We start from the raw sequence: 27,426 nt of genomic DNA on the forward strand, positions 1-27,426 counted from the left end.
CTGAAATCTATATGCAGTTCATGCGTAGCCATCGCTGTTACGATGCTATTCCCACCAGCTCCAAACTGGTCGTGTTTGAGACCACTCTCCAGGTAAGGAGGATACAGGTGTTTTGTAAACCATGTAGTAATTTGAAGACTACTTTGGGATTGGGGATGAGTTTACCACGACTACTTTTCCTTTTTCAACTATACCAATTCAAGTGAATAAAAATGTCTTTAATTATATGAATAAGATAACAACTAAATTTATTTGGCAAGGGAAAAGACCAAGGATTTGTTTAAAACTTTTGCAAAATGCAAGAATAAGAGGGGGATTTGGACTACCAAATTAGCAGTTGTATTACCAGGCAGATTATGGATTATGATCAGAAATAAAAGACTTATGACTCTAGAAGGGCATGACTTACAGACGGGGTGGCACTCATATGTGTAGTATGAAGTTTGGTATCTTAGATGTTTATTTACTTACTTGAGTTTATATGCTACTTCTGTCGAAAGACTCTTTAAGTGGCTAACAATGCTCTAATATAAACTAGGTTTAAAAATATGCCATGTCAAATAGTATAAAGGCTCCTCTTCTTTTCAACTTTGAGAATAGCTGCTGTATATTCACATTTACATTCTATTCCCAAAGGTCTTAAGGAAGAACCATATCTTGATTATCTTCTGAAGTATCTACAAGGACAAAGTAATCTTTGTCTGTGGACATAGGTTGTTCCTAGAAGGGGAACCATAAATGAGAAGGAACGTGTATGGGTTTTTCTTTTCGGCACTCTTGAAAGGGAAACTTGTGCAGGATGCTTTGCCCTCCAGCATTATCCACAAGGCTGTATTCTACTCAAAAGCAAGTCCGCTCTTAGATAATCAGAGTGCTTTGTATGTTATAAGCAGCACCCTGAATTGCAACCAGAAGCTTCCCAACAATCAATGCAGCTCTTGCAATAATGGTGCCACTTGGGTACATAAAGCACAACCCATTATTAGACAGGTAACTGCACTTTGAATCATCTATAGCTTCTGAATAGTTGATTGTTAGCCTAGTTAGGGCTGGGGGGAAAAGCTTTGAAAAAAGTTGTATTCAGAGTATAAGACGCACCTGAATTGTCAGCCTCTGTTAGGGAGGAAAAAGGTGCGTCTTATACTCAGAAAAATACGGTATAACTTTTATTTATGCTGCTGCAAAACTTGTTCCTCATTTACATTGGAAGAGGAAAAAGTGCGCGTGAGAACATTGAGATAAAAGAGACCAAATGTAACCTCCATTTTTGGTACAATCTCAAGATCACTGCAAATTATTCTCCAGATAATCAATTTGAATATATTTATAGTATTCATCTTGCCTATCAACAGGATCAGCATCTGATTAATTTAATGTGAGCAAAAGCTATAAAACAATGGCATAGCTGGTTCACAAGAATATATCTGTTCCTGGTTGTTCTGCATGATAATTCCTTGAATTGACCAGAATGCTGTGTTCGAAGTGACCACTTCATCAGTTTTAGTGAGATGATCCCTGTTTCCCTAACTACATCTTCTATTATACCAGTGGTTCTCAGCCTGGGAGACAGGACCCCTTTGGGAATCGAACGGCTATTTGACAGGGGTCACCTAATATCATGGGAAAAGACAAATTTCCTATGGTGTTAGGAACTAAATCTTCTATTCTGGTGCCTTGGAACATATTTTTACAATCCAACCAATCAGGAATTTACAGTGGGGGTGTCCCTCTGACCTTCCTGCCAATCAGATTTAAGCTCTGTTGGGAGAATTGGTGCTAGACTTATGGTTGGGGGTCACCACAACATGAGGAACTGTATTAAGGGGCCGCAGCATTAGAAAGGTTGAGAACCACTGTATTATGCTATCCAAGAAGACAAATGCAGAATAAAGAACCAACCCTGGAGTAGTCTTTCCTTGTTCATTGCACAATGTTTAATCAGTTATTCTCTATGGCAGGGGTCCCTAAATTTGGCTGGAGAATTCTGGGAGTTGAAGTCCACAAGTCTTAAACGTTGCCAAGTTTGAAGACCTCTGCCCTATGGAGGCAGGGTGTGGGGTGAGGCACAGAATACAGCCTCCCCAGTCAATCTGATTTCTGTCTCTTGTCCCAGATTAAAAAGGCGTTCTTGGCCATGGTGGCTAATGGGGTGCGAGCCGCTCCTCTTTGGGACAGCAAGCAGCAGTGCTTTGTGGGTAAGTGATGCAACTGAATGAACAGCAGAGGCTAAGCACCACAACAGTTGGGCATGGCAAGGATGGAGAGGGGAATTGGGATTGCCACCCATTTCAAGATGTGTTAAGGAGAGTCCAGGAGGCAGAAATTGACGCATGCAGACATTTTTAAGGTTCCTGCTTGCCACAGCATGAAATGCTTGCCAAGAACTTGTCCTTACAATGAACCTAAGATTAAATTTGGTAAAACGGCCAGGCACGAACACAGTGTCTTCCTTCTTAAGCTGCCATCTGACCACTGTCCACATAATCCATGGTTTATGGGGAAGGAACCTTCAGAGGTCATGATTTGATCAGCAATAGTTGTCCTACCGCAGAACCACCCCTATCCATCAGGCAGTTGGGCTCTTCATCACTGGGATTATTTGTGCTCTATAGCAGTGTTTCCCAACCTTGGCCACTTGAAGATATCTGGACTTCAACTCCCAGAATTCCCCAGCCAGCATTCGCTGGCTGGGGAATTCTAGGAGTTGAAGTCCAAATATCTTCAATTTGCCAAGGTTGGGAAACACTGCTCTATAGCTGCCAGAGAGATTACACGCCTTCCCGGCACAAATGTGTTTTTTTTCTTTTAGAGGCAGCACTGGCAATATTTACCTCACGTAAGAAAAAGTGCAGTAATCCCCTCAGTAAATCCAGCATGAAATCAAACACATAGGATCCTACCGCTCGCAGTCATATTTATAAAAAAGAAGAATTCTATGTTCCCTAGAAGGAAAACGTGACTTTGGAATACATGAACTGGCTATGGACATATTTGGACACATTTTTTCCTAGAACTGGAGCAGGCTGTTTTAGTGGCTTACTTTCATTGTAGGAAATTGTTGGAGGAGCCTCTAAATCACATTGCTCATTACTCCAATTACACATTTCAGCAATTTCACCTTACTGAAAGCTTTGTGGATAATTTTATTTGTAAAGCTTTATTATTATATTATTTATTTTATTTTTATTTTTAAAATTTATTGGCCTGCCCATCTTACCGTAAGGCAACTCTGGGTGGCTTAAATTTAAAAAGATGCTTAAAATTAGAATTTTAAGAATCTTTTAAGCATATTAATTGGATAAACTATATTGTAATGTTTTTTTGGTATTGCAGTATGTTGTGAGCCTCCCTGAGTCCGCGGAGAGGGGCGGCATACAAATCCAATTAATAAATAAATAATAAATAAATAAATATAAAAATTTAAAAACAAACATTGAAATTAAAGACACACGGGGAGGGCAGGGACAAAGGGCTGACGGGGAAGATGGGATCTGTTTTAACTCAATCAGTCAACTCCATTACCTTGTTCCCACACTGGGGTCCCAAGCCGACTGGCAGAGCCACGTCTTCAGGCCTTTATGAAAAAATAGCCCAGGGAAGGGCTGCCCATCGCCGGTGCTACTGGTGCATTCCCGGTGGCGAGCGTGGGCGTGCACGTGTCCGGTATGTGCAGGTGCATGCAGCAGCATGAGATTTGGATTCCTGCGCATGCGCAGAATCCAAATCCCATACAAGGATACTCGCGCGTGGGAGATTTCACTGATTTTTGGAGATTTCGCCGATTTTTGGAGATTCCTTTGCTTCTGTGCATGAGCAGAAGCAAAATACCCACTGAAAATTGGTGAAATTTGTTTGTTTGCTTATTCGATTTTTATGCCGCCCTTCTCTTTAGACTCAGGGCGGCTGACAACATGTTAGCAATAGCACTTTTTAACAGAGCCAGCCTATTGCCCCCACAATCCGGGTCCTCATTTTACCCACCTTGGAAGGATGGAAGGCTGAGTCAACCTTGAGCCAGTGATGAGATTTGAACCGCTGACCTACAGATCTACAGTCAGCTTCAATGGCCTGCAGTACAGCACTACCTGCTGCGCCACCCTGGCTCCTCACACGAGATTTCACTTCCTGTGCATGCGCAGAAGGTGAATCTCATGTGGGCAAGTGTTGGGGACCCTGAGATACGCGTGCATCTCCATTTTTCTAACTGGGACTGCGTACTGGACTGTTCATGCAGCAGCCCACTACTGGTTGGGGCCAATCTCATGGAGGAGGGGGGGCAAAATGTTCCAGAAGGCAGAAGGAACAGCAGAGAAGGCCCTCCTCCTGAACCCTCCCAGCCGGAATAATCGGGCTGATGGGACTCCCAGCATGCCTCCTCTGCCAGCACAAGCAGTATGGGGCAATCCTAGTGGGATGACACAATCCCTCAAGTAACCTGGACCCATGCCACGAAGGGCTTTAGAGGTGATCACCAATACCTTAAATTGCACCTTCAAGCCTTTAAAATTTCAATTTTAACATTTTTGGTCTGTTCTGTTTCCTCATACATTGATGGCTGTTTCAATTAAAATAGGAGCAAGCAACGTTTTAAATACACACATACACATTTACTTAAAATATTGCAAAGTTTGTAGTATTTACAAAACGGGGATGGAAAGGAAGCGGGATGCTTGCTCTGCAAAATAGGTCTGTCAAGCCTAGAGGAAACTGGATACACTTGTTTTATTTCAATAGAAATTATAAAGAATGAGTTGCCAAATTTGTGTTTTGTTCCCAAATTTCAATTGTGGGTCCCAGGAGGGCCCATGTGCAATTTGTGACCTGTTAGCTCTAACACACCCCTGGTTGGATCATTCCAAGTCTTCCTCCACCCTACCGCTTTGATGGCTAGTGGCTATGGTTAAAAAAAAATTGATAAGACAAAATATGACAAAATATAAAGAAATGTATCAGAAAGGTAATAGAGATGGATTAAGGTCTGTTAAACTAGAACAAAACATGTGAGAAATACTGCTTTTACTCCTTATTCTTTTACTTTTTTTTTTCTTTTCTTCTTTTTTATTTCTGGAAAACAATAAAGATACTTTATAAAAAAAAATTGATAGCACTCCATACTAATGGCAGCAGGAAGGGGTAAATCACTAGGAGTGTAGAGATGTGGAAGTCAGCAAGGGCAGGAGTCATAATTGACTGTAAGAAACCACATGTAATGTAATTTCTGTTAGTTCCTGCAGCTTCTAGCTGCAACCAACAATGGGTTGCTCCCACTACCGGAATCGGTAGCGCCAGCAGCAGGAGGCTCCGCCCAACCACCTGGGACGCTTCCGTGCATGCGCAGAAGCATTGCTCGTGCACGCAAGCAAATACGCAAACTGATAGCAGAGGGTTTTAGAACCTACTGCTGCCTGCAGCCCATGTCCTGCAAACTCCAGGTGTGTATAAGTGTCATTCACTCTTTTTCTTACCTCCTCTCCTGCAGGTATGCTGACCATCACTGATTTTATTAATATCTTACATCGCTATTATCGATCTCCTCTGGTGAGTTTTCCAGTACCTTAACAACTTCTCAAATCTGGAGCAAAGTGGCTTTAGACAGTTTCGTTCAGGGGCCTGGAGAGAAGAGGAGAGGAAACAAATGGGGAGGACCACCCAAAATTAAGTTGCAGGCATGAGCTCTTCCAGATTTGGGATTCTAAGAGTTGAGCCTATCAGCTGGAAAAATGGGTAGGTGAACAAAGAAAGTTTTAAAATGGGAAACCATTTTAAACCAAGAATGTGGACCCACCACAATCATTTTTCGTTGGCCTACGAGTAACTTTTAGAATAAATATTCATTGGCATGGTAAATACAACTGAAATATTAGTGTGTTTAAAAATAAATGTTTTAGAAAAATCTGAGGTTATTATTATTATTATTATTATTATTATTATTATTATTATTATTTATTAGATTTGTATGCCGCCCCTCTCCGTAGACTCGGGGCGGCTCACAACAATAACAAGAACAATGTAAGAACAAATCTAATAATTTAAAAAATGCTAAAAAACCCATTATTAAAAGCAAGCATACACACAAACATACCATGTATAAACTGTATAGGCCCGGGGAAGATGTCTCAGTTCCCCCATGCCTGATGGCAGAGATGGGTCTTAAGAACTTTACGAAAGGCAAGGAGGGTGGGGGCAGTTCTATTCTCCGGGGGGAGCTGGTTCCAGAGGGTCGGGGCCGCCACAGAGAAGGCTCTTCCCCTGGGTCCCGCCAAACGACATTGTTTAGTCGACGGGACCTGGAGAAGGCCAACTCTGTGGGACCTAACCGGTCACTGGGATTTGTGCGGCAGAAGGCAGTCCCGGAGGTATTCTGGTCCGATGCCATGAAGGGCTTTATAGGTCATAACCAACACTTTGAATTGTGACCAGAAATTGATCTACAACCAATGCAGACTGCGGAGTGTTGGTGTAACATGGGCATACCTTGGGAAGCCCATGATTGCTCTTGCAGCTGCATTCTGCACAATCTGAAGTTTCCGAACACTTTTCAAAGGTAGCCCCATGTAGAGAGCATTACAGTAGTCGAACCTCGAAGTGATGAGGGCATGAGTGACTGTGAGCAGTGACTCCCAGTCCAGATAGGGAAAGATGTTTCCCTAATGTGAGCTGTGGATCGAGGAAGACGCCCAAGTTGTGGACCCTCTCTGAGGGGGTCAATAATCCCCCCCCCAGGGTTATGGAAGGACAGATGGAATTGTCCCTGGGAGGCAGGACCCACAGCCACTCCGTCTTATTTAGGTGTTCCTAAATAGTTCAGAAGCAGAATTTTGGGGGAAATTTTATAATTACAGTAGAACCTCGACATACGAGCTGCTCTATATACGAGCATTTCGACATGCGAGCTAGGAGGGGAGAGATATTTCTGTTCTACTTACGAGTCCAAATTCGGGATACGAGCGCTCACCGCCTGTCCCTGTCAGCGGCCCAGTGGCCCAGCCACCTTCACCCACCCGGACAACCGCCAGAGGGGCTCCTCCGGAGGGGCGCATGGGGAAGGGCTTGAGTCGCTGCCTTCTCCTTTCCCCGTGGGAGCGCCGCACCTCTTGTCTGCCCGGCCTGAGAGGCACGAAACCGGTGCTCATGCCGGGCGGCCCACCTGGAATGCCAGCAATGCCGCCGGGCCGATTGCCGAGCGGGGGCGGGGCGCGGGAGGAGGCGAAGGTGCCGCCGCACCGGCCCCCTCAGGCTGCTCTGCCCGGGATGGGGCTCCTCTGGAGCCCCCATGCGTCCCTCCGGAGGAGCCCCACCCCACCGGTTTCGTGCCTCTCAGGCCAGGCAGACAAGAGGTGCGGCGCTCCCACGGGGAAAGGAGAAGGCGGCGGCTCAAGCCCTTCCCCGTGCGCCCCTCCGGAAGAGCGGTCGCCTCGCCTGCCGCCCCGCTCTGCTTCCCTCCCTCCCTCCGCAGCCTTTGTGTTTTTGGCTGGGGGGGGGAGCAGGATGACCTTCCTGACTGCATGGCATCCTGCATGCAGGATGACATGCATGGCAAAGGGGCGGGGAGGATCGGGAGGCTCAAGCCTCCTTCGGTGGTGGCGGCCGGTTTCGCATTAATCGCTTTTCCATTGATTCCTATGGGAAACAATGTTTCGTCATACGAGCTTTTCGACTTACGAGCCTCCTTCCCGCACCAATTAAATTCGTAAGTCGAGGTTCTACTGTATATAATACATGTCTACTCAACATATATATTGAGAGTCAAAGTATTTGTCGTTTCATAACAACTAGCATTAGAGCCATTTCTAAAAGCAATATGATGTTACACTGTTGGGTTCTCATTCAAGGGAACAAGAAGTGACTTTTTAAGGTTATCACTTCCATATGCAAGAAGCCAATAGCGAGAGGTGCTCGCTGAATGGCTGGCTTTAAAAAATGAGGGTCTATCTTAAACAGTGTGTTCCAGGTAACTCATCCTTTTGACGACTTCACTTTAATACTTATGCTTTAAATATTCTGAAATAACATATTTTAAAATATGAAATCTACTGGTGAGATAATTGAAGCAACAGAAAGCAGATGCACATTATGAGACAGCCATCAAGTATTTAGCATTCAAAAGCATCTTTTTATGATGCCTTCTTCAATTTTTTTTCTAGTTAGAGGTTTTCTACAAAGAGTTAGGCTGAAACCCAGGTCATATAAAGTAGAGATTATGATTCTTTGGAATAGATATTAATTTATCCAGAATAAATTGGGTAAACCCCAGCCAGCTTTTGCCTAATTCAGAGCCTCCACAAAACTTTATTCCCAATATGTTTCTGCAGATTTACCACCAAATGTTATGGATTTTTATTAGCCACAAGTAATCCAATTGACCCCAGGCTCACTAAAAACACAATAAGCACTGTTAATTAGGAAAGTGTATTTGTTTTGGAATCTCCCTTCAGTGGCTGGGGAAAGTTTTATTATATAAAACAAAGACGGTTTATCAACAAGAATTGTAAAATATGAATGTCTTCAGCTATTTTATATATTGTTAACTTATTAGCACTGCAAAAGCCTCAAGGAAAAAAAAGAAAAACAATTTTTGGTAGAAAGGCAGGTGTTTTTTTTGTGTGTTCAGTGAACAGCAAGTCTGTCTTCAAATTAAGCCTTGCTTCAAACATTATTCAACCAATCTCAGCATTTTTGGAGCTGGAAAAAAAGACCCCTTGGAAATGAGAGGTGTTGGGTGTTATAATTTGCTCCTTCTCACTTATCCTGCAGAATTGTGTAGTTTAGAAAAGTACAGTTTAGCAAAAGTGCTTCCCATTAAAGAGGTGGTTCTTCCTGTAAATTTCTTCACAAATCTATCCCAAAACAACAAAATCACTGCCTTTTTTGAAACCCCCCCTCCACATTTTAAAAAGTATGTAGCTCAGAACTCTGCGTGATGAAATTTGACATACACCTTCCATGTATAAACCTTTATCTTCTCTAAAAAGATCATCTAAATTCTGGTGAAACATTTAAAAGATACTACCAGCCCTGGAAGCCATCTTTTCCAGTGCCTGGAAAAACACGATGGGGGATTGCACGGATTGGTGGAGGATTAGTCACGACAACATTCCTTTCTATGGGAGTCAAGGTCATTTGGCCTGTACCTGGATGGGACTGACTGGGGGGTGGTCACCAGTTGGGACATTGAATTGATTGGACCATTTGATGGACTTTTGGGTGTGTAGGGGATGGATCTTTGACTTTCTTTTGGGTGGGGAAAACCTGGAACATTCAGATTTGGGTTTTCCCACATGTGCCAATATGACAATAATAAAAATGGAACTTTGAGGAACTTCAAGCCTTGGAGTCTTCTTCCATTGGGGGTGTTACTTGGAACCCTGACCTGTGTTTTTCCCCATACTAAGCAGAAGATAGGTAAGATCTGAGTTATCCCCCTCCTCCGCCCTTCCCAGCCTAATAAAGAAGCCCTGAATGTGGAATGAATTATCTTTGGAGTGACAGGAAGTGGACGCGGTTATTTCTGCTGTTCCAGATTGCATCCCTGAAGAATAATGGATGATTTTTTGAATCCAGCATTTCTTCTTAATTCACTAATAGCACATAGTAGCGATAGTAAACTCACATGATCAGCAATGGTATCTGTCCTATTCACTACTATTACTTTGTTCCAGGTCCAGATATACGAAATTGAGGGGCACAAAATCGAAACTTGGAGAGGTAAGCGGGATATCCTTCAGAGAAACTGAATATCATAAATGCAGTTTAATGTTTTTAACATTAGTTAACATCATCACATATGTGAACGTTACATTTATGTCCATTTACATGCATTAATCTTAGATTAAAACCATTCTTCAAATTCAAATTTATATTGTCTAATTGTCCAATATTCTTTTTCAAAGCAAATGATGGATATTATTTGTCTATGTACTATAGATCATGATTTATTCTGTTTTCACTGGCTCAAGGTTGACTTGGCCATCCATCCTTAGTAAATTGAGGACCCAGATTGTTTGGGACATTCTGTATATCACTTATAGGGCTGTAAAACACTGTGATGCGGTATATAAGTCTAAGTGCTATTGCTGTTAGTTTCATGCTATACTTATATCCTTCATTCACTTTTTTCTATGCTAGCCTTACAGTCTAGTTTTTGTTATTCTCCAATGTTTATATAGGCTACTAGTGCTAGTCTGTTATTGTGCTAAACTGTTTTTTGCAAGAAATAAAAATTCTATTGCAAATAAACTAAGGCAATCTGGCAAATTTTATTTTATTGTTGATAGAATCTGCTCTTATTACATTATCAACTGCATTTATTAACTATATATCCATTTGTGTCCCTTTCTATCCAGAGGTGTACTTGCAGGGTTCCTTCAAGCCTTTGGTGCATATTTCTCCAAACCACAGGTAAGTCAAGCATTTCCCTGGAAAAAAAGGGCTGCAAATTTTTTTACTACCACACTGTGGGCATGGCTTATTTTGTGGGTGTGGCTTGCCGGCATGTGACCAGGTGGGAGGGGCTTGGCCATCATGTGACGGGGGTGGCTTAAAGGTCATGTGACTGGCTTAAAGGTGGCCAACTTGATGCCACTCACGTCAGGATTTGGGTTAGGGTTAGGGTGCCTGGCCACTCCTCTCCTCAAAGAGATACAATTTCCATTTATTACTGAACCTCCAAAATATACTATTTAATTCTATGTATATGTATATATGCCATATGTGTACATACATATTTCACGCAAGCACACATGTGTACATACATATTACACACAAGCACACAAAAATATACATTATCTACTATATAAACAGTGATGGCAAACCGAGTCTTCGGAAAGGGGCGGCATACAAATCTAATAAATTATTACTATTATTATTATTTTTCCTCAGGTGACGAAAGAGTGTGAGTGCATGCTATCAAACATGCGCAAGTGCCCACACCCATAATTCAATGCCTGGGGAGGGCGAAAACAGCTTCCCCTGCCTCCCGAAGGCCCTCTGGAGGTTGGAAACAACCTGTTTTCCAACTTCTGGTGGGCCCAGTAGGCTGGTATTTCACCCTTTCCTGGCTCCAAAGATTTCCCTGGAGCTGGGGGAGGGTAAAAATGCCCTCCCCCACCCCCCTCAGAGGCTCTCTGGAAGCCAACCCCCCCCCCCCCGAGCCTCTGTGTGAGCCAAAAATCAGCTGGCCAGCACACACACGCACATTGGAGTTGAGCTAGGGCAATGGCTCAAGTGCCAGCAGATATGGCTCTGCGTGCCACCTGTGGCACCCGTGCCTGTTCTGTCGGGCTCTCTGGTAGAATCCTCCCAAAAATTCACAGGTACAAATTTCAGACACACACACGTTTGAAAATTCAAAACAATGTTCTTTATAATGAAAATTCACTTAAACCAAGCCCTCTTTTGGTATAGCAAAGAGCACTCGTTTCCAAACAAACTAGTAATTTGTACAAGTCCCTTATCAGTTCTGTGATACTTATCTTGCAGCTGTGAGGCAATTCACTGTCCTTCTTCTTTCACAAAGTGAAACACACTTTGCTCTGGTTTAGTTTCAAAGCGGGGAAAAATCAGCACACAAAAAGTCCAAGTCAGTAAAGCAGTCACGAAACACAAGGATCAGATAATCCTCCACAATGGCCAAACCCACAGGCTGCTATTTATAGCAGCCTCACTAATTACCACAGCCCCACCCAACCACAGGTGGCCTCATTTTCTTTGATAATAATCTCTCAGTTGTTGTTGCCTATGCATCGCTCTCTGCATGCGTGGCCGTATCATTAACTCTTGTTCTGAATCCAAGGAGGAGCTAGATAATTGATCTCCTTCTGAGCTGTCTGCCACACTCTCCTCCTCCCTGTCATTCATGTCTTCTTGGTCAGAGGAGCCTGCATCAGCAGATTCCACCAGGGGCAAAACAGGCCTGCAGCATGTGGATGTCTTCCCCACATCCACAGTCCTTGGGGCAGGAGCTGGGCCAGAGCTAACCACAATACATGCCATAGGTTCGCCATCACTGATATAAGCTGTATGTGTATGTACAGACATAAATGCATGCACAGCTCTTCTAAAATTATACACATTCAATTTCATTTACTGCAATAGGAAAAACATACCCAGAGCCCAGAAGAGAAAAAAAGAAAAACATTCAAAATTTTAATACCAGTTCTGCATACCTGACCGTACCTGTAGGAGCTGATCACTGCCCTTTTGGCATGCGAACCCAAAAAAAGTTCACCGTCACTGGTCCAGCCAATCAGCAGCCAGTGTTTTCCCTCCAGAAAGGAAGACTTGACTGAGGCCTCTGGGCTTCAGTCTGAGAATGTAACACTTTTCATGCCTCTCCTTTCTCCCTCTCCTAGCCTCTTTGATGCAGTTTATTCCTTGATTAAGAATAAGATCCACCGGCTGCCTGTCATTGACCCCATCTCGGGGAACGTCCTACACATCTTGACCCACAAGCGCATCCTCAAATTTCTGCATATCTTTGTGAGTTCTGGGAAGGTCTGGGAAGCCCGGAGTGCTGCTGCGGTGTGATGACTCTACTGCAGTGTTTCCCAGCCGTGGCAACTTGAAGATATTTGGACTTCAACTCCCAGAATTCCCCAGCCAGCGAATGCTGGCTGGGGAATTCTGGGAGTTGAAGTCCAGATATCTTCAAGTTGCCAAGGTTGGGAAACACTGTTCTACTGAACACTTTCCTTAAGGGTTTGTTTTTAAAATGCTCATGGTGCTTTTAAGAAGTTGAGAGAAAAGTTTTTCTTGGGCTGAACTCCAAAACCGGACTACAAATCTCTTCCTGCCTTCAAGCTGTTCAGAATTTTAAACAGGGAAAGATGCTAGAGATTGAATGAAGTGAAAGATGGAAGAGAGTAAAGTTATTATGTTTTTTTAAAAAACTTAGTTACTTGGAGAAAAAGTAGCCTTTGGAGAAAGGGCTAGAGGGGTAGGTGGTCCCTAGTTACATACAAGATGTGTTAAGGAGGGAGCCAATACTTATAAACCAGTGGTTCTTAACCTGGGGGTCGGGACCCCTTTGGGGGGTCAAATGACCATTTCACAGGGGTCGCCTAAGACTATAGGAAAAGACAAATTTCCCATGGTGTTAGGAACTAAACCTTCTATTCTGGTGCCTTGAAACATATTTTTACAATCCAACCAATCAGGCATTTACAGTGAGGGTGTCCCTTTGACTTTCCTGCCAATCAGCTTAAAACTCTGTTGGGAGATTTGGTGCTAGACTTATGGTTGGGGGTCACCACAACACGAGGAACTGTATTAAGGGGTCGTGGCATTAGAAAGGTTAAGAACCACTGTTATAGAGGGAGATAGAAAAGGAGTGGTAAACAGTAATAAATAGAAATGGCCTTAATTGTATGTAATTGTGGCCTCGGTATCTTCTATTCTACAGCATTTGGATTTGGTCTGGCATGAAGATCTCAATATCATGGCTATAATGATGAGTTGAAAGCATAATGCTGGCTAAAAGTTCTTTTGTGGAACGTTGAGTGCAGAATTACATTGTTCCTCTTCTTTGAATCCAGAATCATAAAGCATTAACATCAAATCACAGCTTGTTTGCATTTTCATAATAATTTGAACATTTCTATAAAGTTCTATCAGTCTAGGAGTTGAAATCTTAAAGTTGTCAGTGTTGGACGTCCTTTGTTCTAAATGGTTTTTTTTCTTCCCAGAGCGAATTAATTCTCTGTTTTTTCTTATTTTAACTCTGAAGGGAGTTTGATCAGGCTAGGAGATCTCACCTTGAGTAAGAATGCTAATGTTTTGGAAGGAGAATAAAGAAATATATGGGGTAACGCTAAAATAATCACTGAAGCTGCAGAATAAGGATTCAGAAATAGATCTGTATATGTTTAAATTAAAAATCTTGGTTTGATGATCATGGTATTATTTAGGTGACAAAGAAGCAATTATTACTGCCATTTGATGAATCCCTCCTATTTTGCTGTCTTTCTCTTCTGCAAGATTCCTTGGCAACATCATTGCTCTGAATCAGATCTAGACAGCCAGAAACTGTCACCATAAATTTCCATTTGTTCAAAGACTGACTCAAACTCAGGAGCATTGTGGGAATTAAAATAGTGGCTCCCAAGTGGAGGCCTAAACAAGGAGGTGCTTTGTAGCTACCTGAGATTGCCCTATGCCAATAGGAACATTAAGGAAATTTGTCTTTTACTAGCTTTTTGGATTCAGAGAAAAATTACCGTATTTTTCGGAGTGTAAGACGTACCTTAGTTTTTGGGGAGGAAAATAGAGAAAAGAATCTGCTTCCCAGGTATTCATCTGGCTAGCGTCCTTAGCCAGCACATTATTTTATCCCCTGGTTAGGGCTTTAAAAAACTTTATTCGGAGAGAGTAACAATGAAAGAGCTTGCAAGCCAGTAAGAGCTGGGAACAGCATTAGCACCAGGAAATAAACATTTGTAGCAAGTAAAGCAATGAAAAAAAAATTCCAAAGAGAGGGTTTGGAAAACATTCTTTGCAGAGAGTAACAATGAAAGAGCTTGTAAGCGGGTAAGAGCTGGGAACATCATTAGCACTTGTTTAGGGCTGAAAAGAAATATTTGGAGCAAGTTAGACCAATGAGAAAAAACCCTGGAAAGTCTTAGGGCTTGGAAAATATTCTTCGCAGAGAGAAACAGTGAAAGAGCCTGCAAGATAAAAGCTGGGAAGATTGTTAGCAGCTAGTTAGGGCTGAAAAAACCAGCTACATTCAGAGTATAAGATGCAGCCAAATTATCAGCCTCTTTTAGGGAGAGAAAAAGGTGTGCCTTTTACTCCGAAAAATACAGTATATCATTTGTTTTTTTCACCCCATGCCTCCATTGTAAGCAAAAAAAAAAGATGGACAAAAAGCTTCCACAATAATTCTCTCTCTTTTTCACCTTGCAGGGAGCCATGCTTCCAAAGCCACGCTTCCTGCAGAAAACCATCCAGGAACTGGGCATTGGTACCTTTCGCGACATTGCTACAGTGATAGACTCCGCTCCTGTCTACTCAGCTCTGGAGATTTTTGTGGACCGCAGAGTCTCGGCACTGCCTGTGGTTAATGAAAAAGGTGTGAAGAAATCTTCTGGCTGCTTATCCCATTTTTGCTATGTTCCCTGTATCCTGATCCGCTTTCTCACATGCTCATGCATAGCTAAGGCACCTCTTCCCTTTTACTGAAAGGTACTCAGAGGCAATCTAGTTCAAATCTCTTAAAGCATTTCAGAATGGAGGGCTACCCTGCCTCTGTTTAAAGGCCTCGAGTAAGGAAAATATTTCAGGCATTCTGTGTTACCAGTTGACCTCACTTACTAGGGTTATTAGCAGTGGTGAAATCTACTTATCTTTCCTACTGGTTTGGAAGTGCAGGCTTCACGCGTGCATGCTTGCTTCAATCTTGCATGCACGCTTTTTCACCCACGCTCCTTTATTGCACATGATTTTTCACCCTATGCTCATGTGCAGAAGGCTTTGCTTTAATTCATTATACCTGGAGAGATTCCTGAACCACTGTTCCTTTCTGTTTCTTCTGCAGGAACGGTAGTTGGCCTCTATTCCCGCTTTGATGTGATTGTAAGTATGGGACAGATATTCTTCTTCTTTTTTTAAAATATTTTTTATTGGTTTTGCACATAAGAATTACATAAACAAACATAAAACGGTGCACAGTGCATGTGCCCATCACCCGACTGACAATACCACCACCACCACCACCAATTGCGAGGGTTCAAATATTTACTAGTTTATATTCTTTTATTTCCTTAGCTCTACTTTGCATTTATTATTATTAAAAGAGTGATTGGAGTTTATTTTTCACATTTTCGTCACAAATTCTACTCAGCATATAATCTTTCACCTTATTCCATCGTACCATCAGCTTCTCCAATTTATTTTCGTCAGAGTTGTTCAATCTTATTTCTATGATTTCAAAATAAATATGAATGTATGGGACAGATATTCTTCAAGATTCAGATGATCTGATATAAAGAGATCTTCAACCTTGGCCACTTTAAGACTTGTGAACTTCAACTCCTGGAATTCTGGGAATTGAAATCCACAAGTCTTAAAGTGGCTAAGTTTGGAGACCCCTAGTCTGAGAAACAGAAGTTCTGTATTTCCCCTAAAGGAAGTTGTTCCCAGATTTAAGATTTGCTTCATTCCCAGCTATAAAGTAAATTTTTTAAAAAAATTATTTACCTTTTTTTTTTGGCAGAATAAAACTCCCTTAAGATAACTCTTCGTTTAAAGATCAATTATTTGGGAATGAAGTTTTTGGACATTAAATACACTAAGAAGGACTAACCTAGTAAGAGTTCACATGCAAAATAAAACTTGTATGTTTATGTGATGGGAAGACAGCAATTCTTAACTCTTGGTAAGAAAAAAGTTCACCTTTAAGACAGAATAAAGCATTTAACTAACCCCTGCATTTTGGAGAAGCTGGGTAAGGACAATGCCTCCAGATGAAGCTTCTGTTATTGTCTGTCCCATTCAGTGATTTAGAATTCAGTGGTTCTCAACCTTTCTAATGCCGTGACCCCTTAATACAGTTTCTCGTGTTGTGGTGACCTCCAACCATAAGTCTAATGCCAAATCTTCCAACCAGAGCTTTAAGCTGATTTGCAGGAAGGTCCGAGGGACACTCTGATTGTAAATGCCTGATTGGTCAGATTGTAAAAATATGTTCCAAGGCACCAGAATAGAAGCTTTGGTTCCTAACACCATGGGATATTTGTCCTTTCCCATGGTCTTAGGCAACATTTGAAATGGTTGTTCGACACCCCCCCCCCAATGGCTCCCGACCCTCAGGTTGAGAACCACTGAAATTTTAGATGAATAATCCTTTCACTAGCGTAGATTTATTTCTATAGAACATTTATTATATGATGGCAGGATTCTCTTATCACAGTAGATCATATTGTTTTTAATTTGATCGTGGCTTATCATGTTGGATGAACCCAGGCATTGAAGTCCTAAAGCTGTAACGGGTAACTTAAAATATTAGAAGCCAGCCAATTGCAGTGTAATAAACCATAGCTAGGCAAACCATGGTTCAATGTGACATATGAGTGTACCATGAATTAGTGTGTCAATATGAGATGATTGTGCTTGCAGGAGTATCAAACTGGTGGCCCGCGGGCTGGATGTGTCATGCGCAGGCCATGCCCATCCCAGCTCCAGAAAAGCAAAAAAAAAATGTCATGAGATGCCATGTGACATGATTGTGTTTGACACCCGTGAGCTAAGGCCTTGCTTCATAGAATTTGAAGTATCTCACAGCTTTCATGGTAGCCATATTAAAGTAAGAGCTTCTGCTCTGGCAATCTCACACTGCTTACAAGAGCTTACAAAACTTTTGCCAGACCCATCCTCGAATACAACTCATCTGTTTGGAACCCATATCGCATCTCAGACATTAACACCCTTGAAAATGTCCAAAGATATTTCACCAGAAGAGCCCTTCATTCCTCCACTCAAAATAGAATACCCTACGAGACTAGACTTTCAATCCTGGGCCTAGAAAGCCTAGAACTAAGACGCCTTAAACATGATCTAAGTATTGCCCACAAGATCATATGCTGCAACGTTCCTGCCTGTCGGCGACTACTTCAGCTTCAACCACAACAACACAAGAGCACACAACAGATTTAAACTTAATATTAACCGCTCCAAACTTGACTGTAAAAAATATGACTTCAGTAACCGAGTTGTCGAAGCGTGGAACTCCCCAAACCCCCAACACTTTACCCTTAGATTATCTACGATTGACCTATCCAGATTCCTAAGAGCTCAGTAAGGGGCGAGTATAAGTGCACTAGAGTGCCTTCCGTCCCCTGTCCTATTGCTCTCCTATATCTCCTATACCTTTCTTCAATTCCTATAACTCTTCTTTTATTCTTTCATTGATATATTTTACTATGAGTATCTCCTCTATAACCTTCATCATGTATTTTACTATGTGTATATATATATACATACACTACTAAAACTCTCATTGTGTATTGGACAAAATAAATAAATAAATAAATAAATAAATAATAATAATGTCCTACCCCCTTTCTCCTCCAAACTCCTCCTTTCCACTTGCTCTCCATAGCATTTGGCTGCCCAGAAGTCTTACAACAACCTGGACATTACTGTGGGGGAAGCCCTGAAACAGCGCTCGGTCTGCCTAGAAGGGGTCCTTACATGCCATCCCCATGAGACTCTAGAAGACATAATTGATCGCATTGTCAAAGAGCAGGTATGTAGATAGGAGCATCGTAGATAGGAGTGCGCAATGGGATGGGTAAATGCATGTCCTTCCTTCCTTAGATGTCCTCAGTATTTGTGCATCAGATTCAAAGACTTTTGTCTATTAGGTCATGGCTGATGTATGGTTTTAATCCAACTATCCTGCCATCTGTCCCTTGACCTTTATTGACAGGTGTTCCAGGAGCAATTTGGTTCACTTAACCTGCTCTTTTTCATATGGAAAAGATCGTGTCTAGAAACAGTAGACAAATGGATGGGTGTGTTTTGGATGCTGCTGATGGACCTTTATTTTTCATTTGTAATTCAGTGTGGGCAACTTTTGTAACTTCTACCTTTTATTTTAGTTTCCTGGCCACTGAAGAAGATTTAAGCAAAAAAATTCAAATTATGGCATTACAGTGGTACCTCTACCTACAAACGCCTCTACTTACAAACTTTTCTAGATAAGAACCGGGTGTTCAAGATTTTTTTGCCTCTTCTCTAGAACCATTTCCCACTTACAAACCCGAGCCTCTAAAACTGTAACTGGAAAAGGCAGGGAGAAGCCTCCGTGGAGCCTCTCTAGAAATCTCCTGGGAGGAAACAGGGACAGAAAAGGTGGGGAGAAGCCTCGGTGGGGCCTCTCTAGGAATTTCCTGGGAGGAAACAGGGGTTCCACCCTCCCTGTGGTTTCCCCAATCACACACATTGTTTGCTTTTACATTGATTCCTATGGGGAAAATTGCTTCTTCTTACAAACTTTTCTACTTAAGAACCTCGTCACAGAACAAATTAAGTTCATAAGTAGGGGTACCACTGTGTTATTATTATGGTTGGTTTCAGTCAGCCAGATATTTAGACTGGATTCCACATTTTATCTGCCTGTTGAGTCCTTCTCAAGTACCTGGAATAGACAGAATGAATAGAATGGCGTGTTTTACAAATAATAAAACAAAACTTAGCCATTTTAAAAGAAATAAAATTCCCTTGATTATCCTTGATCCATAAATAAAATGGATCCAGATGATTTGGAAGTTTGTCTAGATGGGAAATTACAGATAGTCCTTACCTTATGACAGTTCTTAAGTGAGTTTTGCCCTATTTTGCAACCTTTTTTTTGCCACGGGTGTTAAGTGAATCTGGCTTCTGCATTGATTTTGCTTGTCAGATCACCATAAAAGGTGATCGCATGAACCATCATAGTTAGACATGAGCCTGTGATCAAGAGTTTGCACTTTGATCATGTGACCATGGAGATACTGCAATGGTTGTAAGTAGGGGTGGGTTCTAACTTACCTTGCTGCCTGTAAGCTTCTTCCTGTCGGCACATGAGCATGGGTGCGCTTTGCACATGCACACAGGTACAGTGCTCAAAAAACAATTCAAACCAAAAAAAAGGCAAAAACAAGATGACGACACATGAGCAGTGCCGGAAACTCTACTTCTGCGCATGCTCAGAAGAAGAAAAAAATTAAAAAGATGGCAGCGCCCATCAACTGCCACCAACTGAAACAGTTCTGTGATGTGCTCCCATGAGTCCCCTCAGTGTTTTTCTTCTGTGCCTATGCAGAGAGCAAAAACGTGCTGAAATCCTGCGAGAAAACATGCATGCACATGAGATTTTGATTTTTTTTTGCATGCGCAGAAGCAAAAAATCTCCGAAATCTCTTTCGCGCTCATCCCCTCATGAGATTTTGCTTCTGCGCATACACACAAAGCAAAAATTACAAAATTTGAAAAAAAAGTGATGGCGATGCCTATAAGACTGCCACCGGAGCGGTCACGTGCAAATTGCGCAATCTGGCAGCCGCCACTGGTGCGCAGTCTGCTACCGCACTGATAGCAACTCACTACTGGTTGTAAATCGAGGAATGCCTGTATTGGCTCCAGATGGTATCTTTATAATTTATTTATTTATTTATTTATTTATTAGATTTGTATGCCGCCCCTATCTGCAGACTCGGGGCGGCTAACAACAATAGTGAAACAACATATAACAAATCTAATATTTAAAATAATTTTTTAAAAACCCAATTTAAAAAACCAAACATACACACAAACATACCATGCATAAATTGTATAGGCCTAGGGGGAAGGGCATATCTCAGTTCCCTCATAATTAGAGCATATAAGACAGTGGTGGTGAATCTTTTTTCCTTGGGTGCCGAAAGAGTGTGCGCGCATGCTACTGGACATGCATGAGTGCTCACACCCATAATTCAAAGCCTAGGAAGGGAAAAAAGAGCTTCCCCCACCCCCCAGAAGCCCTCTGGAGGCTGGAAATGACCTGTTTCCCACTTTCTGGTGGGCCCAGTAGGCTTGTGTTTCGCCCTCCCTAGGCTCCAAAGGCTTCCCGGAGCTGGGGGAAGGTAAAAACACTCTTTCCCATCCTCCTGGAGGCTCTCTGGAAGCCAAAAATGCTCTCCCAGAGCTTCTGAGTAAGCAAAAATCAGCTGGCTGGCACACACATGCACGTTGCAACTGAGCAAAGGTCACAATTCAAAGTGTTGGTTATGACCTATAAAGCCCTTCATGGCATCGAACCAGGTTATCTCCGGGACCGCCTTCTGCCGCACGAATCCCAGCAACCAATTAGGTCCCACAGAATTGGCCTTCTCCGGGTCCCGTCGACTAAACAATGTCGTTTGGCGTGTCCCAGGGGAAGAGCCTTCTCTGTGGCGGCCCCGACTCTCTGGAACCAGCTCCCCCCGGAGATTAGAACTGCCCCCACCCTCCTTGCCTTCCGTAAACTCCTTAAAACTCACCTCTGCCGTCAGGCATGGGGGAATTGAGGCATTGCCCTCCCCCGGGCCTATACAATTTATGTATGGTATATCTGTGTGTATGTCTGGTTTAATAATGGGGTTTTAATTTTTTTTAAATTCATTAGATTTGTTGTGAATTGTTGTATTATATGTTGTGAACCACCCCGAGTCTACGGAGAGGAGCGGCATACAAATCTAATAAGTAAGTAAGTAAGTAAGTAAGTAAGTAAGTAAGTAAGTAAGTAAGTAAGTAAGTAAGTAAACAAGCAAGCAAGCAAGCAAGCAAACAAACAAACAAACAAACAAACAAACAAACAAACAAACAAACGACTCGCCTGCTAGCAGAAATGGCTCTGTGTGCCACCTGTGGCACCCGTGCCATAGGTTCGTCATCACTGATATAAGAAAACATGGGATAATGTTTCAGGAACTTCTTCACACAGGGACAACATTATTTTTTAAATAGTGTGACTGGCATGAAAGAGCCCTCCATGCTTTCTTTTAGCCCAGTGCGCATCGGCTCTTTTCCAGGTTCTTTGGATGTGACAGTGATGCAATAAGGCCCACCTGATGCTCCACCCTATGTATTTGTATACACTTCCCACCTACCTTTCTCTCGGAGGGCTCCAAATTCCTAAACAGACTGTACTAAACACTGTAATTTCACCTTCTGTGAATGGCATCTTTTCTGTCTGGTATCTAAAAACTCCTCTTTCCTGTCCTTTTCCTCCTTTGGCCCTGATGGTGTTTGGCTCACTTGTTGGGTAGGTCCATCGCCTGGTTCTGGTGGATAAGAAGAACGCTCCACGGGGGATCGTGTCCCTCTCTGACATTCTCCAAGCCTTGGTGCTCACACCCGCAGGTATCGATGCCCTAAAATCTTAGCTGGTCGACGCTCCATCCTTCTTCCATTTGTACCCTCCATTTCCTCCACTTCTCTCCAGCTCAGGTAGGCCTCAGGCCTTGGCCTCCCCAGCCTATTTCCTCCTCCTGCTGTTGCTGCTCGTTTTGTTTTAACTTGCTGCTGGGTTTCTCACGTCCATCTGATCAAGCCAGGTCTGTATTTATACTCCGTCAAGCACCATTCTCCTGGCTTGGAAGGAAGGCCGGTTCACTGCCACGGAGTTATAGGAGCAATTTAGAAAGGTTTTGGGGGAGTGGGCAGCATTGATTCAAAAAGACAAAATCGCATCTTCTAATTTTATAGATAAATGAAAGCTTTTAAGTGTGGTTGCTTTCCTTTTAGCCATGTGGATTTTCTTGTATTTATTTTCTGATTGCAAAACTGCACACGGATAATGCAGGGATTTGTACCAAGTTAGATAATTAAGGGTTCTGGATTGTTCTGCTGAAGGCAACAATCAAAGGAGCATGTACCAAGGGAAGTAGTTTTGTGTGAGAAAGAGGGAGAGAGGAAGAGAATATGAGAGAGAATATGAGAAAAATATTTCTTTGTTTCTGCCTATCCTGTTTCCCCCCAAAATAAGACATCCCATGATAATAAGCCCCATCGGGCTTTGGAATGCATGGCAGTAAGACCAAGCGCTTATTTCAGGGTTCAAAAAAATATTTTTATTTTATTATTTATTTATTTATTTTGTCCAATACACAATAATACACAATGAAGGTTATAGAGGATATAGTAGAGAAGAAATACAAGATATAAGAGAGACTATAGGACAGGGGACGGGAGGCACTCTAGTGGACTTATGCACGCCCCTTACTGACCTCTTAGGAATCTGGAGAGGTCAACCGTGGATAGTCTAAGGGTAAAATGTTGGGGGTTAGGGGATGATACTACGGAGTCCGGTAATGAGTTCCAACAACCCGATTACTAAAGTCATATTTTTTACAGTCAAGTTTGGAGCGGTTAATATTAAGCTTGAATCTGTTGTGTGCTCTTGTGTTGTTGTGGTTGAAGCTGAAGTAGTGAGTCTTATTTTTGGAGAAACACGGTGGCACTAATAAATTGGTTGCGTATTCTATCCATTTCTCAGTAACAGAGGAAGTTACAGCTACAGAGAAAGAAGTCATAGAACCTTCCAACTTGAAATTCCCACTAATGCTTTAAGTGCCTCCTGTATTGCATAGCTCTGGACAGTCTTGGCTACCTTTTGCTTGTGAAGCAGTGGTCCCAGAGGAAACATTTTTAAAAAAAATCTAATTCTCTTCTGTATCATTTTAGTTGTAAGGGTTATCATGAGAATTTGGCCATTTGGATATATAAACTGCCCCACCCAAAAGCCTTTTCTTGCCTTCTTCCACTGTGCTTGATTTTGAATAAGCCCGACTGAGCCTTTGACTTTGATTTTTTGCTGCTGGCACCAGTCCAAAGCTAGCAATATTTGTGCCCATCTGTATTTGTGTGCTCAGCTGACTTGAATACACAATTTGTCTATTAGCAAAACTTCAGCTTGCAATTCCCAATATGTCCTCCTACTTTCCCAAATGTCAAGTCCTAGAGATAAGGAGGACAGTTTTTTATAGATTTGTCTAGGAATATGCATTATTTCTAATGTATGTGTGTACAGTGGAACCCCGACATAAGAGCTGCTCTACTTAAGAGCAACTCGAGATAAGAGCTGGGAGGGGAGAGATATTTTTGTTCTACTTACAAGCCCAAATTCGAGATACAAGCGCCAAGGAGCTGTCTCCTGAAGCCAAACGCTAACTTCCGCGTTCGGCTTCAGGAGACAGCTGCGAAGTGGCGCGCGTGTTTTAAAAGGTTGCAGCCGGCCTGGGGGGCTCGGGGGGGGGGGGGTGCTTGCAGCTTTCTTTCTTGCTCTTTTTCTTTCTCTCTTTTACCTTCCCTTCCTCTATTTCTTCTTTTCTTTCTCCTTCCCACCTTCTTCCCTCCCTCCCTCCTTTCACTCATTCCTCTCTTACTCTCCCCTTTCATAAGTTTCCTTGCTTCCTTCCTCTGTTCCTGTCCCTTCCCCCTTTCTTTCTTTCTTTCTTTCTTTCTTTCTTGCTCTTTTTTTCTCTCTTTTACCTTCCCTTCCTCTATTTCTTCTTTTCTTTCTCCTTCCCACCTTCTTCCCTCCCTCCCTCCCTTCACTCATTCCTCTCTTACTCTCCCCTTTCATAAGTTTCCTTGCTTCCTTCCTCTGTTCCTGTCCCTTCCCCCTTTCTTTCTTTCTTTCTTTCTTTCTTTCTTTCTTTCTTTCTTGCTCTTTTTCTTTCTCTCTTTTACCTTCCCTTCCTCTATTTCTTCTTTTCTTTCTCTTTCCCACCTTCTTCCCTCCCTCCCTCCCTTCACTCATTCCTCTCTTACTCTCCCCTTTCATAAGTTTCCTTGCTTCCTTCCTCCGTTCCTGTCCCTTCCCTCTTTCCTTCCTTCCTTCCCACCCTCCGTCCATTCATTCACCCATTCCTCTCTTGATCGCTTAAAGCCGGTCCCTGGTGCAAAAAGGGTTGGGGACCTCTGTCCTACAGGATTGGGTGGCAGAGAAGTTGAACATATGTAAATTTAAAAGTTTAAGAAAGTTTACAAGTTAAGTGAAAGAAACTTCATTATTCATTTATATGTACATATACATTTCTTCATTAAAAACATGTCTTTCTGCATAATTTAGACTAACTTTGTGAGTTTTTTGAGGGCTGGAACCAATTAAAATTATTTACATTAATTCCTATGGGGAAAAGTCGTTCGAGATAAGAGCTGCTCGACTTAAGAGCCCAGGTCCGGAACGAATTAAACTCGTATCTCGAGGTACCACTGTATGTATGTGTGTATGTATGTATGTATAATTTTTTATTAGTTTATAATATAAAATACAAAAATACAAATGCATGCTTTCTCAAGTTTAGGGGAAAAGTATGGATAATGCTGCTTAAGCATAATCCTTTGTTTATAAACATCCTTATTTGAAAATGTCCTTATTAAGCTTTCAAACTATATTCCAACACAATGCTCAAAAGAGAGATAAAATTAGGAAGGCTATAACAAATGTCTTTCTCAGTCAGTTTCATTGATTGATAGTTCCTCCTTGATTCACAGTTTAATAAAGTCAGCAATTATGTAATGCATTTAATAAAGGCAGAATCTGGGACTGTAGCCAATATTGTTGATTGGAAACTGCTTTGATTTTCTTTGAGTTGACAAGCTGTAATTATAGGTGATTTATACTTGAAAGTTGTGACATTATACTGTACTTGTTTTATGTTAATTCTGCTGGAGCACTGGAATGACATTAAAGCAGAACAAAGTCAGCTTTGCTCAGTTCACTTCATTTTTTAAACCCAAAGTTCCATCTTTCAGAATCTGGAATGAAAGCTAAATCCCAGAGACCTGTCTGAAAAAACCCTATATTTAATTTCCTGGAAATTTTAATTAATACCACAATAGTGACTTGACTACATCAACTTTTTATTGGTTAATACAAATATATTTTATTTATTCTAAATAGAAAAATAAAATTAGGTATAAACCAGAGGTGGGTTCCTACCAGTTCTAACCAGTTCTTTAGATCCATTAGTAAACCGGTGATGACATCATGGAGCTGGTTCAGTTGGTGCTGGTCCGTGAGTGTCGCCATCTTGTTTTTGCCTTCTGCATATGCACAGAGACAAGTTTTTGGCACTGCGCATGTGCAAGTGCCCCCGCGGCACGACCACGCATGCATGCACAGCCCGGCACCGAAGTATGTTAGAACCCACCCCTGGTATAAACTAATGCAGATGTGAACCCAACTAAGTGTGAAATATTAATTTTAAAATATTAAAATTTTAATTTTTAAATAATTATTTTTTAAAAAAAATATTATTGTGCTGCAGCTATTAGTCTGAAACGCTTGCCAGTCCACTGGAAATCATCCAATAACCTATAAATACTTCTCCCAATCTTCCTTTTATCTGCTCCTGCTTTACAATGAATTAGTAAGCAGACCAGATCAGGAATCAAACCCTTCAGAAGAACTAGCACACTATTTTATTGAGATTGACTATAATAACAGAATCCTGCTTTTATTTTATCCCCTCTTGCCTACTTAATTAGAGAGCAGCGTATCCAAGCCTCTTCTAAATTCCATCTCGCTTCTCAGAATTTTAGGAATGTTTCAGCTCTCTCTGCTTACAGAAAAGTTATTGCCAATTTCCCCGAGCCCTATAATCATTGTTTGCTCTTAGTCGCAGGGGTGCCCAAACTTGGCAACTTTAAGACTTGTGGACTTCAACTCCCAGAATTCTCCAGCCAGCATAGCTATATAGTTATGCAGGCTGGAGAATTCTGGGAGTTGAAGTCTACACGTCTTAAAGTTGCCAAGTTTGGAGACTTCTGTCTTAGTGTATTGATTTTATACGGTATATCAAAATCCAAGGTTATTATCCTCCTATGACTTCAGTCTCAAAAAAAGTACTTCCTAATGAGTTGATCAGCAAAATAGATTAGTATTTTTAAATGGGGAAGGGGCATGTAGGCACTTGAGGATTCTGTCATAGTAGTTTGACCTGCATTCTCCCTCAGAAATGTACTTCTCAGAGAAACAACTATGGGGTAGGGTCTGTCTGGTGAGACATACTCCTTACACAGTTTCCAAGAAGCTTCATGTCACTTCAGTAACCAAAAGCAGCGCAGGGCTGGCTCATTTGCTACTAGATAATGTTTTATCTCTTATGAATTCCATTCTGTAGGCATCAACCGCTATTCCTTCTGAAAGTGTGCAGGACTACTTGCTACTTGATCTACTGCTACTGCATCTATGGCTTGGTGGGCCAGGAAGAGACGCTCTTAACAGTGTTGAAGGAGGCCTAGAATCTCAAGAGCCAACACTGGAGCCCTGACTGCCAGTTCCTTCCTCCCAGTGGACCAAGAAAGTTGAAACATCACCTGAGGAGTTCTAACCTCAATTCTAAGCTCAGAATTGCAAACGGAGGAGTCACTTCTTTGCCCCATAAACTCATATAAGGAACCAGTCTGCTACAAATGAAGGGGGAGGGGAAGGAGAAGTCTACGTCTAACAATGCGTCCATTGCTTGCCTCCTCTTCTTGGCTGGAAGAAATTGGATTTGAAAATCTAATGTGCTTCAGGGCTTCTTTTGCTTCGGCTGGAAAAAAGATTACTAGAGGCGATGGCTACTGCTTCAGGATAAAGCCTAATCCAAAAGGTTCTCTACCTTCGCTGCAGGAGGATAGACCAGGAGGTAGATTAATTCTCAGTTAAAGACAGATTCCACACCTTGGAAAGAACTAGGCCAGTGATGGTGAACCTATGGTACAGGTGTCACAGGTGGCACGCAGAGCCATATCTGCTGGCACGCCAACTGTTGCCCTAGCTCAGCTCCAACATGCATGTGTGTGCCAGCCAGCTGGTTTTCAGCTCGCCTGGAGGACATTTTCGGCTTCTGGGGAGTCTCCAGAGGAATGGGGGAGGTCATTTTTGCCTCTGGAGCCTGGGGTGGGCGAAAAACAGGCCTACTTGGCCCACCAGAT

General features: G+C 42.1%; 1 protein-coding gene across 1 annotated transcript; it reads left to right on the forward strand.

The window, feature by feature from the left end:
* PRKAG3 (protein kinase AMP-activated non-catalytic subunit gamma 3) lies at positions 1-27,426 on the forward strand. The gene is made up of 11 exons (XM_070736678.1): positions 1-92; positions 2,114-2,195; positions 5,480-5,538; positions 9,660-9,705; positions 10,344-10,398; positions 12,351-12,481; positions 14,906-15,067; positions 15,533-15,570; positions 18,095-18,241; positions 21,765-21,858; positions 26,628-27,426. The coding sequence occupies exons 1-11, from the start codon at positions 12-14 to the stop codon at positions 26,648-26,650; spliced, it is 918 nt and encodes a 305-aa protein (XP_070592779.1). The 5' UTR covers positions 1-11; the 3' UTR covers positions 26,651-27,426.

The sequence above is a fragment of the Erythrolamprus reginae genome, chromosome 1 (genome assembly GCF_031021105.1).
Source record: "Erythrolamprus reginae isolate rEryReg1 chromosome 1, rEryReg1.hap1, whole genome shotgun sequence".
In the NCBI taxonomy this organism is placed as follows: Eukaryota; Metazoa; Chordata; class Lepidosauria; order Squamata; family Dipsadidae; genus Erythrolamprus; species Erythrolamprus reginae.

Coding starts and splice junctions, on each gene's coding strand:
- PRKAG3 (XM_070736678.1), top strand. CDS start 12: ATGCAGTTCATGCGTAGCCATCGCTGTTACGATGCTATTCCCACCAGC. Junction 10,399..12,350: donor CATATTTCTCCAAACCACAG/GTAAGTCAAGCA, acceptor TCCCTCTCCTAG/CCTCTTTGATGCAGTTTATT. Junction 18,242..21,764: donor ATCGCATTGTCAAAGAGCAG/GTATGTAGATAG, acceptor CTTGTTGGGTAG/GTCCATCGCCTGGTTCTGGT.